Source organism: Schistocerca serialis, chromosome 7 (genome assembly GCF_023864345.2).
Source record: "Schistocerca serialis cubense isolate TAMUIC-IGC-003099 chromosome 7, iqSchSeri2.2, whole genome shotgun sequence".
Lineage (NCBI taxonomy): Eukaryota > Metazoa > Arthropoda > Insecta > Orthoptera > Acrididae > Schistocerca > Schistocerca serialis.
In genome coordinates, this window is record NC_064644.1 from 46,254,085 (window position 1) to 46,273,709 (window position 19,625).

At 38.3% G+C, this 19,625-nt stretch overlaps 1 protein-coding gene across 1 annotated transcript in view; it reads right to left on the reverse strand.

Moving 5' to 3' along the window:
- Positions 1 to 3,681: 3,681 nt before the first annotated feature.
- LOC126412209 (transient-receptor-potential-like protein) overlaps positions 3,682 to 19,625 on the reverse strand; it is a 219,084-nt gene continuing 203,140 nt past the window's right edge. The window contains exon 20 of the mRNA XM_050081692.1: positions 3,682 to 4,522. Within this exon, the coding sequence (XP_049937649.1) occupies positions 4,262 to 4,522 (261 nt within the window). The 3' untranslated portion in view covers positions 3,682 to 4,261. The remainder of the gene's footprint in view (positions 4,523 to 19,625) is intronic.

Genomic DNA, 19,625 nt, shown 5'->3' on the forward strand with positions numbered 1-19,625 from the left:
TGGTCTGGGGTAGGTGGTGGTAGGAGGATGTATGGTACAGGTCTTGCATCTAGGTCTATTACAGGGGTATGAGCCATGAGGTAAGGGGTTGGGAGCAGGGGTTGTGTAAGGATGGACGAGTATATTGTGTAGGTTTGGTGGACGGCAGAATACCACGCTAGGAGGGGTGGGAAGGATAGTGAGCAGGACATTTCTCATTTCAGAGCACAACGAGAGGTAATCGAACCCCTGGCAGAGAATGTAATTCAGTTGCTCCAGTCCTGGATGGTTGTGAGTTATGAGGGGAATGCCCCTCTGTGGCCGGACTGTGGGACTTTTGGAGGCGGTGGCAGACTGGAAACATAAGGCACGGGAGACCTGTTTTTGTACAAGGATGGGAGCATAATTATGGTCAGTGAAGGCTTCAGTGAGACCCTCGGTATATTTAGTAAGGGACTGCTCATCACTGCAGATGGTGGCTAGGCTGTATGGAAGGGACTTCTTGGTGTGGAATGGGTGGCAGCTGTCGAAGTGGAGGTATTGCTGGTGGTTAGTAGGTTTGATATGGACAAAGGTACTGATGTAGCCATCTCTGAGGTGGAGGTCAACTTCTAGAAAGGTGGCTTGTTGGATTGAGTAGGACCAGGTGAAGCAAATGGGGGAGAAGTTATTGAGGTTCTGGAGGAATGTAAATAAGGTGTCCTCACCTTCAATCCAGATAGCAAAGATGTCATCAGTGAATCTGAACCAGGTGAGTGGTTTAGGATTCTGTGTTTTTAGGAAGGTTCCTCTAGATGGCCCATGAATAGGTTAGCATAGGATGATACCATGCGGGTGTCCGTAGCCATACCGCGGATTTGTTTGTAGGTAATGCCTTCAAAGGAGAAGTAATTGTGGGTGAGCATATAGTTGGTTATGGAGACTAGGAAGGAGGTTGTTGGTTTGGAATCCATAGGGTGTCTGGAAAGGTAGTGTTGGATAGCAGTAAGGCCATAGGCATTAGCAATGTTAGTGTACAGGGAGGTGACGAGCAGGGCACCGTGTGGTAAAGGGACAGGAACTGTGGAGAGTTGGTGAAGGAAATGGTTGGTACCTTTTATAAGATGCCAACCATTTCCTTGAACACGCTGCCAAACTTGATATCACTCGTCTCAATGACTGCTTCACAGCGTGTTCCATGTGGATCCTTCCCACCAACACCAGCTTTTCTGAATTGAGTAGTGGCCTCAACCTTCGTTAGTCACTGCCCTCACCCATCCAGCCCCCTCCCTGTTCCCATCCCAGCACTACACAGCCGTCATTTCACCGCCACACCCAGTCTTTTAATTTCTTTTTATTTCTCTCCTTTCCGCTACTTACCCCCTCATTTCCTTCTCTGGTATTGTTACATTCCATCCTGGATTTAACATGTTATGTAATATACATCAAACACAAAATTTTAGCAACCCCTTTTCTCATTGCAAACTTTTTCAAATTTCGTGCAGTGTCTTACTTAAGTGCAAATATCACAATATATATGACGATTAATGAAAAAATGGGCATGTCATCATGAAGTTGACATATAAAGCTGTAAGTAATGCAAAAATGAAAATTTTTTTACTGAATAGTTTCTGTACAGTTGTTTTAGAAAGAGTGCAAGGCATGTACCTTGATACTGTCATCTCAGCACATCGCTGACCAGCCAAAAGTGGGAAAACAATGTCAGCCTCCCCTTCCAAACAAACGAATTACCTCAACCAGTGCTTTGGACAAAAATTGGTCACTGTGCAGCACTCACAGTATCCCGCATAAACTCTAACTGGTTTTCTCAGTTTGTCTAGCTTAATGTTGATTGTGAGAAGTAGTAGCAAGTGCCAAGAAAAGAAAAGCTGGTTGACTGGAGAGATAATACACTAAAGAATAAACTGAATGTGTATTATGAACCTTCTACGCAAAAGAAGACTGTACAAAATAAAAAGGAAAATGTGTTACAGATTCATAAAAGACATCTATAGATACAGCAGAAAACTATTGAAAATATTTAAGGTCCTTCATGAATGAAGGAAGAGGAAACGTGACAAAACAGATAGATGACATCTACCCATTGGAAGCAGTGTAGATCTGCTAGAAATAGCAAACACTTTCAACAGATGTTTTGTAACTGTTGCAGATAAATTGATAATCATTCATTTCAGCAATTTATACAGAAGCTTCAAATACGATAAAGTAACTAAAACTCAAAAATTCGTCTATCTTAGATGGCGTTACATCACATTCACAAAGGAATGCAGGGAAAGTCTACTAAAATTCATAATGTTTGTGTTGAACGCTGTAATCAAGGAAGGTATTTTTCAAGAATCACTGAAAATGAGTCAAGTAAAGCCAGTATTTAAGGAAGGGTGCACAGTTGAATTAGGAAACTGCAGTTCAATATAGCTGATTTTCAATGCTGCAAAAATCTGTGAAACAATAATAAAGAATGAACTGAAAATTTGTGTAGGAAAATTTAACAGTATGGGTTCTGAATAGGGAAGTCAATGATAAAAGCATCACTGTCGTTTGTTAAATATGTTCTGAGTCATTGAACAAGCAACAAAAGACTTTTGGGAACTTTTTGGACCTACAGAGTTTGACTGTGAGAATCATTCCAATGTCATGGAGGAACTGAGTCAATGTATGATTCGGGGGAAATGCTGACATAATAAAATCGTATATTAACTGTGCACAGTAATCAAACATACTAGTGAGAGAAATACAATCAAATACAGATCTAAGCTACAAACTGTCGTAGGATGGTGTGTCACAAGGTGTGGTACGCATGTCAATGCTATTAGTATTTATTCTCTATGTAAATGATTTCCCAGGCAATAAAAGTTAGGGACTTGCTGGTTTTGCTGATATGACAATTATTTTTGAGCAGTTAAGAAAAAGGACTAACTTGAAAAGATAGCAGTTCTTAATACTGAAAGTACAGGTAAGTTGCTACTGCAAAACAAACTTTTTGCAAATGAGTCTAAAACAATACATGTTAAGTTTCAAACCAAATAGAGTGAAGGATGTAATGTAAATATTAAAATAAATAAAAGGTAATAAAGAAATAAGCAGCACAATTTTTGGGAACTGTTACAGAAATGCATTGACATTGAGAGAAGGGCATAGTTGTGCTATGTAAAAAAATAAGGACACAGTTCTTTCTCATACACAAGTGCTGTGGATGGCATAGTAGTCATGACAATATAACATGGACTCATATTCCGACATGTGTCTACTTAAAGGTACAGAAAAGAACAGTGAGGTGAGTAGCAAAAATACTACATAGATAGTCTTGTAGGAAAGGTTTTATCCAACTTAATATTATTACAGCGTACTCACTGTAAGCATATCAGAATATTATGGAACTGAGAGCAAGTGGTGATGACCTTGCAACAGGAGGAACAGAAAATTATTGAGACACAAGATAGTGAAATCTCAAACTGGCAATGAATGCTCCAGGCGAGGCAGGCAAATGGTTTTTTTAATAAGTTACCTAACTCAGTTAAGGAAATAAAAGTAGCCTAATTAAAATAATTATAATTGGTTTATTCTATTAGTGTATAAATTGTGTGATATACCCAATACTCACAGCTTCAACCTACATGCAAATAATAAATAAATAAAGTCGTTCAACATTGTATTTCTTTGGTGGAGTGATTTGGGGAATCATAGGAGTATTAAATTCTGTAGTTATCATCTCTGCATATATTTATTAAGTTTCTTCCATGCAACAAATTACAGTAATATTTAATTCTTACAGTTCTCAATAAAACTTAAAAAGTCAATACAAGCTGAAATAAGAAAGCAGGCTGATAGCTGCAATCTTGTGGCATGTTTCCATTAACACAGTTTCAAAAACTGAAAAGTTAAATGATATCATACAAAACTTGTTCTTCTTTATGAAATACATAGACAGTTTCAAAAAATGCGTATGTTGCACTTTCAAAGTAACAATTATTAATATAAGAAATTAGGATGGAAATAAATACACTATTTAGCGATTGGTTACTCTTCTGAATTTGTTTTCAGCTAATGGCACAAGGTATTTTATAAGTGCCAGGGAATAGTTATATGAAAATTTTAATTCTGTACTGCTTACTTGCACTCATTTTTATATTCCATTTCATCTCTTTTCATTCTGGCATCAAATGCATTGAAAGTGTGCCAGTCATGCATAGCTTCATGGCTGAACTAGCTGTTGTGTGAAGATAAAATGTCGATTCACAGTACTGGAAGTACACATGCTCTAGTACTGATGTAAGGTGATACTTTAAATCCACCCATCTTTGGGAACTCGTTTAATAGTGTTAACATCTTCAATCCTCTTGCCCGGCCTCAAGGGCTCTGGTGAGCTGTGTGTTGAGCCCAGAAGCTGCTCCGTACTGCATCCTGGTACCAAATTACTTCCTGATGCAGAACATGCTGCATTGGTGCTGTTTTCGGTCTGTGCCAGTGTTACTTCAAACTTTGGAAGTGCTGAAGGTGCTAATGGTTGTTGCTGCGGCTGCTGACGCTGTTTGGCTGGCTGTGCCTACATATATATGGAAACAAAAATCATGAAAAATGAATAAATACAACAAATAAAGAGATTCAAAATAAGTAACTAATAAGTAACTGTTGATTTTATTTTGTCAGCATAACTGCAATGCAATACATGATGTGTGTATAACATTGTGTGTGTGTGCATATTACTATGCAATAAGCAGTTTGGACCATGTATATTCACTGAATTTACGATTGTATTCTTTTTTCAATCTCATTTGAAATCTTTTAAACTCCGAATGTATAATATGTCGTTCTAACACAGTTAACCCCTGTAAATGTGTGGGTGGCAGGAAGGAAGGAAGGAGAAATGTAAAGTTTTCAGGAGTTGCGTAGAAATGGAATGTATTTCACTGAGTGAACATTGTAAATTTATGGTAGCAAGGCATCTAGGAGTATTAAATATGAAAATTACGTACGAATCAGGTTTGTTGTCTACATTATTCTACAAACACATCAACCTGTAGGGCTTCCAGGCAGAAGAAGTTCAAGCTACGGATTTAAGGAGATCGTGAAGAAACAAGATTAGTATTTTTTCTTTTAAACTACCACTAGACTTGGCAAACAATATTGAATTACTCCGTGAACAATTATTACAATTAACAGTCATCCAATGTGCATAACAAAGGGGGTCGTTAAAGTGTATTACCTTTAAGTGCTGTATATCTTTGGATAACGCTGTATTAATGTAAATGTAAATCTAAATGAGACAGTACCTTCATTCGAAGGCTTGTATACACGAGAGAAGTTTTCAGTGGATGATTTGTATTTTAGTTATTTTTGTCATACAAAACATCAAGTTAGAATTATAACAGTGAGATAACGCTGCAAGTAGTTATACTTTCAGCAAACAAAAGTATTATGTACCTGTAATTAGTTACTTTGATGACAATGTTCATTTTTAGGGTTCCATGTCTCAGTCAGTAAAAACATAACCTTATAGAATCATTTTGTTGCCCATCTGTCTGTACTAGAGTTAAAAACCCTTTTTCTTGGGAGTGGGTAGCTGTAGCTATTTGAAATTATTGTCACATACTGAGGTCTACAGTCCCTTGGCATTGTAAAAAATGAAGCTTCTAAGCCAGCACAGTCAAAAGATAATGGCGATTTATATAACATATTTTGATACTTGCAAACTCACTCACCTGTAGAGTACTTCCATTGATGTAAAATCATGAAATTTGCCAAGAAGCAAGGTTTTACGGAACATTTAAAGAAAAAAAAGGAATATGTTAATCTTTAAATATATCACATCAAAACAATATTTCTTTTGTAATTAGTTATTTGATTTCAAACTTGAAATTAAAATGTTGTCAAAAGTCTTGGAATCCTTGGGACAAATATCTTACCAGTATCAATGTCGATAACAGGCAAAACTCATTGAGATTCTCGATTTCCAGAATGGAAAAACTGTCTGTGTAGATTATTGAGTTCATATGGAATCTTCAGTTTGCGAGTCCTACTCGTACCTAGCTAATTTTTGTGTTACTGGTGATCACTCATTGTGGCAGTTTATTCTGACATATTTGAACAGGTTTCTTGTAAGAGAACCCACAAACTTCTTGATTCCATAACAGTTCACCATTTACAAAGATGCTCAGCATTATAAAGATTTATTGGCCTCATCAACAAGGTTTGGCCCTTAGATGTTTGCTGCGTTACTCCTACTCTGGCAACACATAGTGTATGAGTAAATTGTTACGTTCTGCCATAGATCATTTCAGCATTAAACAATAGGTTTGCTTCATATTTGACCAAGCAAACCAAATCAGAGGAAGGTAAGGGTGATACCTGAGGGAGTTACATTTGCCACGTCCATCATGTTCAGCTTGGCCACCCAAAATGCAAGGTGAGGAGTTGGTCACCTTTCTCACCATTAGTCACCTTTTGTAAAATTGTCACCTTTTGTCAGCTTTTTAAATTTTTGTCGTTTTTTCTACCTTTTCTATTCTTTTAGGAAGAAAAATTATTTACTTTTTGTTTCCAAATTTATGTATTCATGTTCATTTTTTGAATGCTCCGGTGGTAAAAGTAGATAAAGTATAATTTGAGGGGCTCTGAAATTTGAGATTGTTCCTTTTTTGAGTTTTTGAATGTTTTTGTTTTTTGTGCAACTGTTATTAATTTCAAATATTCTATTTCTGTTCCAGAGTCTTAATTTTTGCTGTAGTGACAAAGCTGCTGTTGTGATACACTGTTCAGTATTGAAAATAAACTTTTCAAGGTTATAAAATGCAAATTCCATAGGGACTGACTTGAAAAGACATAGTTTGAAAATCAAGGCCCATGCATTGAGGAAAAAGTTAGTGAAACTGAACTGCTCTACAATGTATGTTCTTATTCAATTATATTGTAGCCAAAAGCTTTTCAGACACTTTTTAACCATTCACTTTCAAAAAAAACGTAAGTGTAACTTTGAAATTAAGTGTGAACCACATCACTTACATTTAGAGCTTTCAGATCAGACACCCTACAATTTTCGTAAGTGCACCAACAAAATGAATATTAAGTGTCAAGGAGAGTTTCACCTCCATCAAATTGATTTGGACAATGAAACCAGTGATTTACAATTACTGTGTCGATTTGTCAAATGATATTTGTAACATGTTAAGAAGATATCCCCTACCAGCATTTCTGCAGATTTTTCAGCTTCATCTAAGAAAATGAGATACCTAATAACTGTAGGACTGGCACCATATTTCAGTGAATCTATGTTAGAAGAAGAAGCATTCTCATCGCATTACGCATTGAGTTTAGATGAAACAATCAATTTCAAAGATGAAGTAGAATTACAAACAACCTTTACTTTCGGTCAAAGAGTAAGTTTTGCATAACAGCGCATCACCTAAGAACTTTCTTTATCGGTGGCAAAGCAGATGATGAAACGTTACATCAGAAATTTTGTGAAGCACTTTCAGAACCCAACTTGTCCCAAAATAAATGCCTTATGCTGGGATTATCATTATTTTAATGGTTGGCCTATTTTATGGGAAGAATTTGAAGAAATTCAAATTAAGTTTAACATTCCACATCACAAGTTTTTGGGGCATACAACCACAAGGTGGCTTTCTTTAGGATCTTTAGCTGATAGGATTTTGGAACAAAGGGGTGGTATTTAGTATTACTTTGTAAAGCATATACCTCTAAAAAGAATTCTGCTGTTGTTAAATCAGAATCCTACAATACCATTGGGAATGCTTTAAAAAAATCTTCTATGAAAGCAGAATTTCATTACATAATTTCATCTATAGAACTATTCAGTAAGTTCACACATTTTTTTCCAAACCTGAATGTCTGGAATGGTTACTCATTAGATGAATGGAGGGTTCTAGCATTTTAAAAAGACAACTGAGCTTTAGCTCATGAAGCTGTTGACTATTACTGGCTACAGTACATCTCAAAAAGACTCATCATACATAGTGTTAAAGTATCCCAAGATTTTGAAAGTTGCTACAGTCAATCTTATGCTGTCCTATGGAAATGTGGACATAGAGGAAAAATAATTCATTTTGAACCACAAATTAGGATAAGACAAGGCAGTGATGACCAAAATAATTGAAAACAGTGTTTTGACTGTGAGGTATGCTTTGAGAAAATACCATCATTTTCTTTCTTTGTTCATTGACTCACATCTCATTGCTATTCATCATATAACTGAAATTGTGAGCCGTAGGGAGGCCCAACAAAAAACTGCTAAATAAGTAAGCTTATGGTCAAACAACCTTTTTCTGAATTAGAAAAAAACACACACACACACATTCATCCAAATGGAATAGTCATACAGATCAGTACTGTTTCTGAGTGCCGAGGTCAGGCATGCAGCAAGTGCACATGATGGGAGAAGCAATCTGGGTGGTGGCGGTAAGGAGGTGGCTGGGAGGGGGAGGCATAGCAGGGTAGGGGTGGGGGATGGCAGAATGCTGCTTGTGTGAGCATACAGAGATGAGGTGGAGGGAGGTTAGTGTAGCTAGGTACAGTCGGGAGGTGGGAACTCTCCCTGCTATATATCCTACATTCCCATAACCCTCCTGGCCTCAATCTTCAGTAGTCATTGTCCTTTACTCACCTATCCCCATCCCTGTTACCATTCCAGCACTACACAGCTACACAGGCTTCTATTGCACCAACACACCCACAGTCTTTTTACTTCTCTACTTTTTTCGCTACCCCCCGCCCGCCAATGTCTCACCTCCGAGCTGCACCTAGTTGCCCTACCCTCTCTCCCACAAGCAGCACTTTGCTGTCCTCCACTTTTACCCTGCTATCTAGAGATGGTACATACAAATATTAGACAGCCTTATCAGCACCTGACTGAGTTTGAAAAGGATCTCATTGTGGGTGTCCATTTGGAGATGGTCAAATCATGCAGTATTCAGATTTGTGGGGAATTTGCATGTGACAGTGGCTTGATGGTGGATTGCATAGGGATGTGAGAGCAGGAATACTCTTAAAGCTTTGATCGGCCACATCTGACCACCATAAGGGGGGGCCACTGTGTTGTACACAAGCGCATCGCAACCCTTTCATGTCTGCCATCCACGAACATCGAATGGATGCCCTGCAACAATCTATCTCATTCAGAACCACTGGTCAGAGACTAGCAGTAGCTGGACATGGGAATTATCATCTTGTGTTCAGCGATGTATTGTGGTTCTGCACTACCCCTGATGACCATTGTCAGCAAGTATTGTGGTGACCTGGACGGAGGACCCATTCTTCATTATTTTGGAGAGGCACAGTTGTGTTATTCCTGATGTTATCATGTGGTGTATCATGGTGTGGGTGAAATCATGGTACGGGTGACTTCAGGTTGCAGCTATTAGTGGTTGAGGGAATCCGACAGCACAATGGTATGCCATGGACATCCTACATCCTGTGTGTTACCTTGCTCATGTGGCAGTATTGTGGCGTCATTTTCAACAGGAGAATGCTTATTAACACATTACACCCGAGTCTGTGAACTGTCTGCTGATGTTGAGGTACTCCCATGGGTAGTAGGGCCTGAAGATCTGTCCCCAATAAAATATGGATCTAGTTAAGATGTCAACTCCATCACAGTGCCACTACCCAGGATATCAAGGAGCAGTTACAACAGTTGCGGGTCAGTGTGTGTCAACACTTGTGTATGTGAACTGTCTGCAGATATTGAGGTACTCGCATGGCCTCAAGATCTGTCCCTGATAGAACATGGATCTTGCTAAGGCGTCAATTCCGTCCCAGTGTCAGCATCCAGGATATCGAGGAGGAATTACAACAGTTGTGGGCCAGTGTGTGTCAGTTGAGGAAGCAACAGCTTTTGATCCCTTTCCCAACCAAGTTAGTTCATGCATCTAGGCTATAAGGGGTGCATGATGTTCTGTTAAGTAAGCATCATAATCTTTGTAAATTTGACTTAATTTTGTAATCACTATTATGTTATGTTCTCTCTCAGCCTGTGAAGTTTCAGTTTGTTTTCTCCTCCTCTCCTGGATGCTTCAGTATTGTTTATCAGGAAATATAAACTTTCAGTACCTTGAATTTCAGCAAGGATTTTTTTAAAGAATGAACATTTAAGAATTAAAGAATGAATGGGAAGAAGAAGGCACAGCAATGTAAAAATATCTTGAAGAGGGCAAATAGTGTGTTAGAACAGCTGCATTTATACCTGTTTTAACTAGTTTTGCCATAGGACTGGTTTCCTCACACTGTAAGTATGATCCTTTGTACCCAATGTGCAGAAATTAACATTCTTTGTGTGTGACATGCTAAGGTACTACAAATATCAGCAATAAGGAGATTGATTACAAATCAGTTGTGCAAGCATTTCTAGAATATTGATCAAGTGTGTGGGATGCATACCAAATAGGACTAACAGGGAATATTGAATGTATACAAAGAAGAGCAGCATAAATGGTCACAGGTTTGTTTGATCCATGGAAGAGTGTCACAGAGATACTGAAGAAACTGAACTGGCGGACTCTTGAAGATAGATGTAAACTATCCCAAGAAAATCTAAAGTTTAAAGAACCAGCTTTAAATGATGACTCAGTATACTACAACTCCCTATGTATAGCTGGCATAGGAATCTTGAGGATAAGATTGGAATAATTACCACACACACCAAGGCATTCAAACAATAATTCTTGCTGCACTCCACACACGAATGGAGTCTCAGAGAGACATAACGAAAAGACTGCTGTACATTTGAGCATATAACCAAAAGGGGTTCTTCTGAAGTAGAAAACACACACACACACATTCACAGAAGCACAACTGACAAACACATGACTACTGTCTCTGGCCACTATTACCCATGATCTACCCTCCCATACAAAAGATCCCACCCATTTTCTCCATCGTTCTTGTTCCTTTACTACATGGTGCCCAGCTCATCACTATTTATACGGTCTCCCTCTGCACTAACATCCCTAACGCCCGTAGCCTTGCCGCTGTTGAGCAGTACTTTTGCCAATATCTAACGTCTAACATCATGGGTATTAGGGATGTTAGTGTTGAGGGAGGTGGCAGCAGTAGTGATGAGCAGGATGTCCTTTTGTGAATATGTGCTTTTTCTACTTCAGCTCAGATGAGTAGCATACTTTTTGTTGTGCCTGTCTTACTTAACACTTCCTCTATATGGTGAGTAGTAATCTACAGTTTTCATAATATTGTAGTCAAAGCGAACACTTATAGCTGTAAAGGGGCCCTCACAGGTCCAATGTTTATTGCACAGTAATGATTCCTGCGCAGTAATATCGACTGTCTGAGATCTGTATTTATACGAATATTGAAGGAATTTGGAGAGCTTTAAAAGTACTGAAGCTTATTCAGTGTTATTGTGCTGTATGTTGTACCATGCGAGATTGGTATTGTACAATACAAGTCAGTTTCTGATTAGACAGAAAGAAATTTAATTATCTCTCGACAAATTTACACAAGGAACTGTAAGTGAATGACAAAAGATGAGGAAGTGGGTAGGAAGACGTGTATGAAAGTACTGTATAGTACTTTGAAGAAATGAACTTCCTGATTGATCAGGAAACATTAGATACAGTGTTGTCCACAATTGCAGAGGAAACTGAAGATCATGGTGTCATGATAGTACACATAAATGTTTATTTTACATGTATCAACTCTCAGAATTGGCTAATAACATGAGCTCAGCTGACCAGTGAGCAGACCTATGTGTTTATATTTATTGTCACAGTACACACATAAAATTACATGAGCTTTCAGTCAGCATGTTTTTTTTTCCCCATTTGTAACTGTAGTTAATGTAGAGAAATACATAGAAAACGGCCCATGTAGACAATAAATACAGTTCACTTGTTTCATTTGTAATTTGTTATTATTGTGGTTTACAAATCTGTGCTGCTATGAAAGAGCCTCTGGCCATTGACACATTCACAGAAAGCTTCTTGGAAGACCATTTTTCACATCATGATCAGCTGATTTGTGTGATGTGCTATTTTCAGGAGCTTCTCTTATTGTTGTAATTTTACACTGTCATCCTGTGTAAGTGTATAAAATGTGCATCTGTCATTTAAATATGTAATCGCTGTCATAATGCACTTGAGCAAGAGCGGTGTTTCACACTTGTCAACAATTTAAAATAATGAGTATGGAACAAGACGTTAGTTCCACAGTGCTGAGCACTGACATGTTCACTATGAAGGCAGAGTTTTAATGGTCACATTCTGGGCATAAACATTGTGCAATAATGTTGTGCCATTTTTGGCCTTGCACTTCTGTGCAATATATTGACACAGTATTATTGTACCAGTATTATTGAGTGTGTGAGGGATGCTTAAGTTCTCTTCCAAATTCTTGCTTACTGTTGAATCGACTTTTCTGTGGATGCCAGGAGATATGAAAGATAAAGGTAATGTGGTAGCCAAGCTACAATTTTATACCAGCAGGCAAGTAATGGATTATTAACTGGTATGCTACCAACTGTTAAAAACTTTGTCTGCACCAATGAAAGAGAAACACTTCTGTGAAAATTGCATATCCTGAAAAACGAGCCCATAACTATCACGCAGGACCTCATTGGTTTTGACTAATAACGTAGGAGAGGGACATACAGCCTAGCTGGGAACCAATAATCCCTTCATTACATCACAAATCACTGTTGTTTCTACAGCTTGGCAGAAGACAAAGAAAAGGATTATCACTAAAATGACTCCCATACTACATTGGAATATAAATGGATTCAGTTCACATGTAGAGAAATTGAGATACACAGCACAACAAAAGACCCTTTGTTTCTGACTCTAGAGAGGTATTTTAAAGACTAGTAACCTTCTGCTCAGGAGCTGTGGCCATATAGTACAGAACAGTGGGAAAAGGATAAATGGGAAGTTGCCATCTTCTCTAGCCTTCTGTAGAGTGTGTCAGTTATTTGCCAATAGTCAGCAGCAGTGATGCATTTTCATTAGTGGTTTTCCTTCTCCAAATCCATTCATTATTTTGTGCTTCAGTATTGGAATGACTGCTCTATCAATGAGATCATGCTGATTACTCAATTCGATACATCGAGCCCATTTCATTTTAGTAGTACATTTATTTGGATGTAACATCATTTGCAAGAAGTGCAACTACTAGAATGTAATTTTTTGTTGTTTTCAAATTGTTTAATCATTTGTTACAATGTTGTGAATATTGAGTATAAAACAATACAGTTTGTCTAATTTTATAGTGGTTATATACTTCATCATGGCAGATTATAGCAAGGTGTTTACTCTCCTTGATGGAAAACATGTTTGAGAAATGCCAAAGGTGTAAAATATGTTTGAAATTGGAATTATTTTCAAATTTCCCATTTCACGGGTCAGAGCTCATTGTCTCTCCTTGTTTGTGAAAGGGCACCATGTTTCAAGTACTTGTCTTTGGGTTTTCCTCTATGTGACGGAGGACGTTCTCTTGGAAGTCAGATTGCAGTGCATCCGTGGAGACAAGACTCATCCCTCCTATTTGCAAACATACTAAATTTTCACAGCCGTTGCTGTAGTTTGATAAAAATGGAATGTGGTGTCATAATTACAACAGAGACTGATGAAGGCACTCTCTCAATTTTCTTGCATTTTCATAACATGCAAGATATCAGAGTGATCCAGTCTTCCACAACGTATCAGAGTGATCCAAGATTCAAACTTCTTTTGTATCCAAAGTACATTTCAGGACACGGTTTCCATATCAAAACTTTATCTACAGGGTCAGTATACAAGTAATTTATTTTGGAAACAATGAAAATTAGATGGTTTCCTTATCAAAACTTTATCTGCAAAGTCAGTATACAAGCAATTTATTTTGGCAACAATGAAAATTAGACCAGAAGAAAAGCATTCCTGAAACCTCAGGAATTCATATGGGTTTTGAGCAGAGGCTAAAACATATTAGGCTAACACTTGAAGAAGAAGTAAAAGATGAGGACGGAAAAAAGGAAAATGGATCTGGGAGTCAAGAGGAAAATGTTTAATACCTGTACTGGAAAAATATTGTTGAAAAGTGTGCAGTGAAACATTTTCCTCTGACTGCAGCAGTTTTTTTTATTTGTTACCAAAGCCCAACAGTGATGATGGGCCAGTTTAGTGATTCATATTTATTTTGTTGTTGTGCTCTTATGTCACTGTAGTTTTTCTGTAAACATATTTGTCATTTACAATGTGTCTTAATTGTTAATGAAATTTGATGAAAAAGAGCAAGTGTATAAGTGCTGTGATACAATGCTCCTTATCTCATTGCAGAGGACATCATGTCAGATGGAAAGTTAATGTTTCGTGCCACTTCCTGCCACCCAAATTTCCAGGTAGTTGCTATCATGGTACACATGCCAACTAAAAATACTGTATGTTCTCCCTGTCTATCACCGGCTGGTGTGGCCGAGCAGTTCTAAGTGCTTCAGTCTGGAACCACATGACCACTACGGTCGCAGATTCGAATCCTGCCTTGGGCATGGATGTGTGTGATGTCCTCAGGTTAGTTAGGTTTGAGTAGTTCTAAGTTCTAGGGGACTGATGACCTCAGATGTTAAGTCTTATAGTGCTCAGAGCCATTTGGACGCTGTCTACCAGCACACAATTCCCCAGACATTATTGTTCTATTTGACCATCTAACACGGCTGTCTGCCTCTGTAGCCGAGGTCACTAATGTGTGCCTGTGCAGTAGCACAACTTTGTGGTAAACTAGTTCAGGTTCTGATGGTGGATGAAGTGTGCTAACCTAGTGAGTGAACATAAGCAAACTGTTCAGGGTAATGACCCTGAAATCTGTGAAAGTTTATGCGTGAAACTGTCCCAAAGGAACAGTCGAAGAAGTGAGGAGAACCAGAAATAAAGGACTGGATTCTAATTTTCCGTCATGGTCACAGAATAGTACAAAACATTGCGAGAATTAGAGACAACTTTACAGCTTTGGCTCACATCTTTCTGCTGTGGTGAAGCCATGTATGCAATACAGTGAATCTTCCTCAGCAAATGATTGAACCATATCATTTGAGGTACAAATAGCATAGCCAAAAACCAGGCAAATGAAGCCATTAGCCACAAGAAAGTGACACTTCGTAAGTACGTTGGGACTAAAGTAGTTGTTAACATTCCACACAAACATAATCTGATGGAACAATTGATTATGAACTTGAAAGTGTATAAAACAGATGAGGCTTAAGGCAACATGTAATAAATTTCATAGTGTGTCTCTGGTAAATGTCAGCAATTTAGAAAGAGATCTGTGCACAACTCATGATATGCACACGAGTAAAAGAGGTAAAAAGACGGCAAGTAAATTAATTGTTGAAGAAATGAGATGAAATTTTACATTAAGTGGTGTAAATAAATGTATTGCCATGGAACTACCCACTCAGGCAGAATCTTCCACAAAACAGCCATCTGGTAAGCCACAGAAACCTTTAAAAGCCTGATGGACAGTCTGGTAGTCCTAAATCACCCTTGATGGTCCAGCAGGAGAAACTCAGTCCTATTATCTGGAATTTTTGTAGTCTTAAAAGCAAACAGTCTGTGGAGTGACGCCTACAGCCAGTGTCAGCAATCCAAACTGATTCTGATTAGTTCAACAAAACTTTCAGAGTCTTAGCAATAAGTACAGTGAGTTGGATACCATTGCAGGGACTGATAACTGTGATGTTTGAGTTATAAGTGAACATATATACAGATGAGCTAATTAGTGTATGTCAGCCAACCTCTATGATCTTTTGCTCAGCCTTCAGCAGAAACGTGGTGGTGTGGTAGATATATCTTTGCAGCAAGAGGTAGTAACTATGATATAACAGATATGAGTATTTTCAGCACAGGGGGTATAATAGAACTAACTACAAGTGGCAGAAAGAAAATTTAATTGTTATAGGCCTATACAGACCTCCTTGTGGTAGCCTAGATATTTTCTTTGAAGCTCTTAATGGCCTGCTTGTTGATATAGCTACTAAACACTGCATTAAAACTGGCTGGACTGTTTGGGGAGTTACAACAGAGTATCATCAAATGCCAATATCAGATCACAGATGTTTTAATGAATACTTTCCTTCTATAGTTCAGGAAGTTGTGCCCTGCAACTCATGTATTTGAAAAATGTCATATTACTTTTGTGAGATGCTGGTAAAATACTTTATTTGTACATCCAGTTTCAGTCGTCTGACCATCATCAGGTTCATGAAAGTGTTCACAGCATCATGTTACGTAAAATCATCATCAGGTGATAAATCCATGAATAATGCACTGTTAGCATATCATAATATAAATTATTTCATCTGTCTGTAAAAGCTGTGCTAGGGAGTGTATACATTCACGTTAAAACTGTACTCTGTGTTAATCTAGTGAACAAGTTCATACCTTGCAGAAGTGAGTGAACAGCTGATCTCTGTTTACTGATAGAACCAAAGATTAGCTGTTCAGTTGCCTCTTTGTGGTAGGAATCTGTTCACAGTGTTAGTGCCAATTACAGTTTTAATATGAATGTGTACACTTCCTAGCACAGTTTATTATAGATTGACAATGTCGTTTATATTGCAATATGATAACAGTGTATTATTAATGGTTTTATCACTTGACGATAATGATTGTATGTTTCGCCTAACATGATGCTGCAGATACTTGTATGAACCTGATGACGGCCAGATAACTGAAATTGGTTGTGTAAATAAAGTATTTTTCCAGAATCTCAAGGCAGTAATGTTACAAAGCATATACCTGTCTCCACCTAACAGCAGAGAAATAAAATACATAGTAAGGTCACAAAAAAATATGAAATCAGTAGGCTGTGATGATGGATTGTCTATCAACACATTAAAAATGTGCATAGCCAACATATCTGGTGCCATGGTGGCAGAAATAAATGATTGTATCAGGTAGTTTCCCTGACAGTCTAAAGGTAGCACAAGTAATACCAATTCACAAGGACAGTGATAGATCTAAAATGAAAACTGCTGCCCCAGCTCAATCTTATCTGCATTTTCTAAGGTACTTGAGAAAGTTGTTTATACTAGACTAGTGACATTCCTGAGCCATCACAATGTAATATTAGAAAATCAGAATGGTTTTATGAAAAACAAGTGATCTTCAGTAGCCACAGCACAATTAATAGACGAAATAACTGCCATAGAGAACAAGGGGTATGGTACTACAGTGTTCTTTGAAAAAGCTTTTCATTTTGGCAGCATCACCATATTGCTCAGCAAGCTGTGGGATCTGTGTATATTAGAGAAACTGGCTATGAGTTAATAAAATCATATGTCAGCAAAAGTAAATTTGTGTTGCTCTAAATAAGCATTGGGTCTTCCAGATCCATAATTACTGATATCAGATATGGAGTAGCTCAAGGTTCTGTGTTGGGACCCATTCTTTTCTTGATTTATGTTAACAGTGTGTACCACTGTTCTCCTAACTCTTAAAAAGAAAAAAAAAGTGTATGCAGATGATGCATCAACTGTTTGAAAACACAAAACCTATGACAGTCTGGAGATACTGTGCAACAGTGTAACCAATGAAATAGTCAAAATATTTCAACAAAAGCCATCCAAATGTAAATAACTGCAAAGACTGGCCTTCAAAAGTGAAATAATTGTGGGTCAGGTTGTTGTTGGTCAGGAGGATGAGGAAAGATGTGTTCCTTTTGGTATCGGGAGTACACAGGAAAGGTAGTGTTCCACAGCTGCAAAACTGTGGGCATGGAGGTACGGCCATACGAGAACTGCACATCCACAGTGAACAACAAGCAATCTGTTGGTGATGAGAGAAACTGTAAGGAAGTGAGTGTTTCTTGGCTGTAACTTGAGAGGTTGTGGATAATAGTTTGGAGATGTTGTTCAACAAAGGCAGAGGTTTGTTCTATGGGACCATTGTAACCAGCCAGGATGGGACGACTGGTAGGGAGACTTACGGGGTTGGATTTGTGGATTTTGGGGAGTAGTTAGAAGGCAGGAGTGTGTGTGTGTGTGTGTGTGTGTGTGTGTATGGGGGGGGGGGGGGAGGGGAGTGTTCATTCAAGAGGGTGATAGATTCAGATGTCAGGTTTTGGAATGGACCAAAGGCCTTGAGCTGCTGGAGGGCATGTTGGACTCCTGGGATGGGATCATGATTGTAAGGTTGTATGCAGAGATGATGGAAAATTGGCAGCCAGCAACATAGTCACTACAATTCATGACTACAGTTTTGGAATCTTTGTCCACAGTGAGGATGATAAGGTCTGGATTAGTTCTCAGGTTATGGATGGCTGTCTGTTCAATAGGAGCGAAGTTAGACTCAGTAGAGAGGGATTTAGGAAAGACAAGTGAGGCCAAGTTAGATGTGAAGAGCTCTTGAAAGATTAGTGAAGGATGAATGGGTGGAAGATTAGAACCATCACAGTCGGAGGCAGGTTAGAACTGTTTTAAACAAGGGGCTGTGTGGGGTATTTTTGGCTGTTGTCAGAGGAGTGCACGGCAAATAAATATTTCCACTGTAGAGAATGAGTGAAGGAAAGAAGGTCCTTTACAAGTCCTGCATGACTGAACATAGGTTTTGGGCTAAAGGAAAATACTGAGACTTCTGCAGGGGTCAGGGTTTTGGCAGAACAGTTGATAGCAGTGGGTGTTCTGGAGCAGTGTGTTTATGGAGGGTGAGGAAGCTTTTGGGTATGTGGAAGACAGAATAAGTCAACAAGGCATCGTTGGGGAGCTCTGAGGTATTGACAGGAATGTTGGATTGGAGGGGTAGATTATTTCTTAGCTGTAAGTGATCCCACGTGGATATAAGACAGGTGTAGTTGGGACAGCTTCCCATATATTGCTGGGAATGCTGTTCTGACTGTTGCAGAACAGTCTGAGACATCAGTTTCAATTGTAAGCCCGAAAGAAGATGTATGATTGGAGTTTTGGTAGGGCAAAGTAGAATTGGCAAAGATGAAATAAGCAGGGATTCATGATTGGGAGACAAAAGGAATGACCGAAAAAATAGTTTAAAACGGTTAAGGATAAGAAAGTGAGAACTTTGGTCAAAATGATGTGATGAAAATAAATTGTAATTACTATATAGAGAGTTATGCAGGAAGTTAGAAAGAAGGTCAGCAAATGTTTTTATGTAAGGAAGAAGTAGTAAGCTCACTAGTAAATGAATAAGTTCAATTATAAATTGTTGTATGTGAAAGCAAGTAAAAATGCAGTGAAATGTAGTATGGCTCTTAATAATGACATTGGCTGTTGCATCAGCAGATATTCAAACTGCACAACAGAGGGTGAGAGGTGTGTGTATTAAAGACAGATACTGTAGAGATTAAGAAAGTATAGAAATATTAAGGAATAAAGACTGGATAATTGAGTTTTGGAGAAATAAGGAATGCCAGTAATGAAGGTACAAGAGTGTGGGATGGAAGAAAGCCGAAACAGCAGTGTATAGCAATAATGGAAATGCTTGGATAAGACAGTATGTAAAATGAGGGGAAGGCAAACATTAATTGACACATACCAATGTTTGGTGAATAGACGCACATAATAGAACAAAGTGTTCCTTAGCTTTGAAGCTCTAGCTCTTTTTCTAGAAGAAAGTACACATATTCACATATACAACCACACAGTCAGCCAGAGACACACTACCACAGCCATGGCAACACTGATTACTGATTATTAA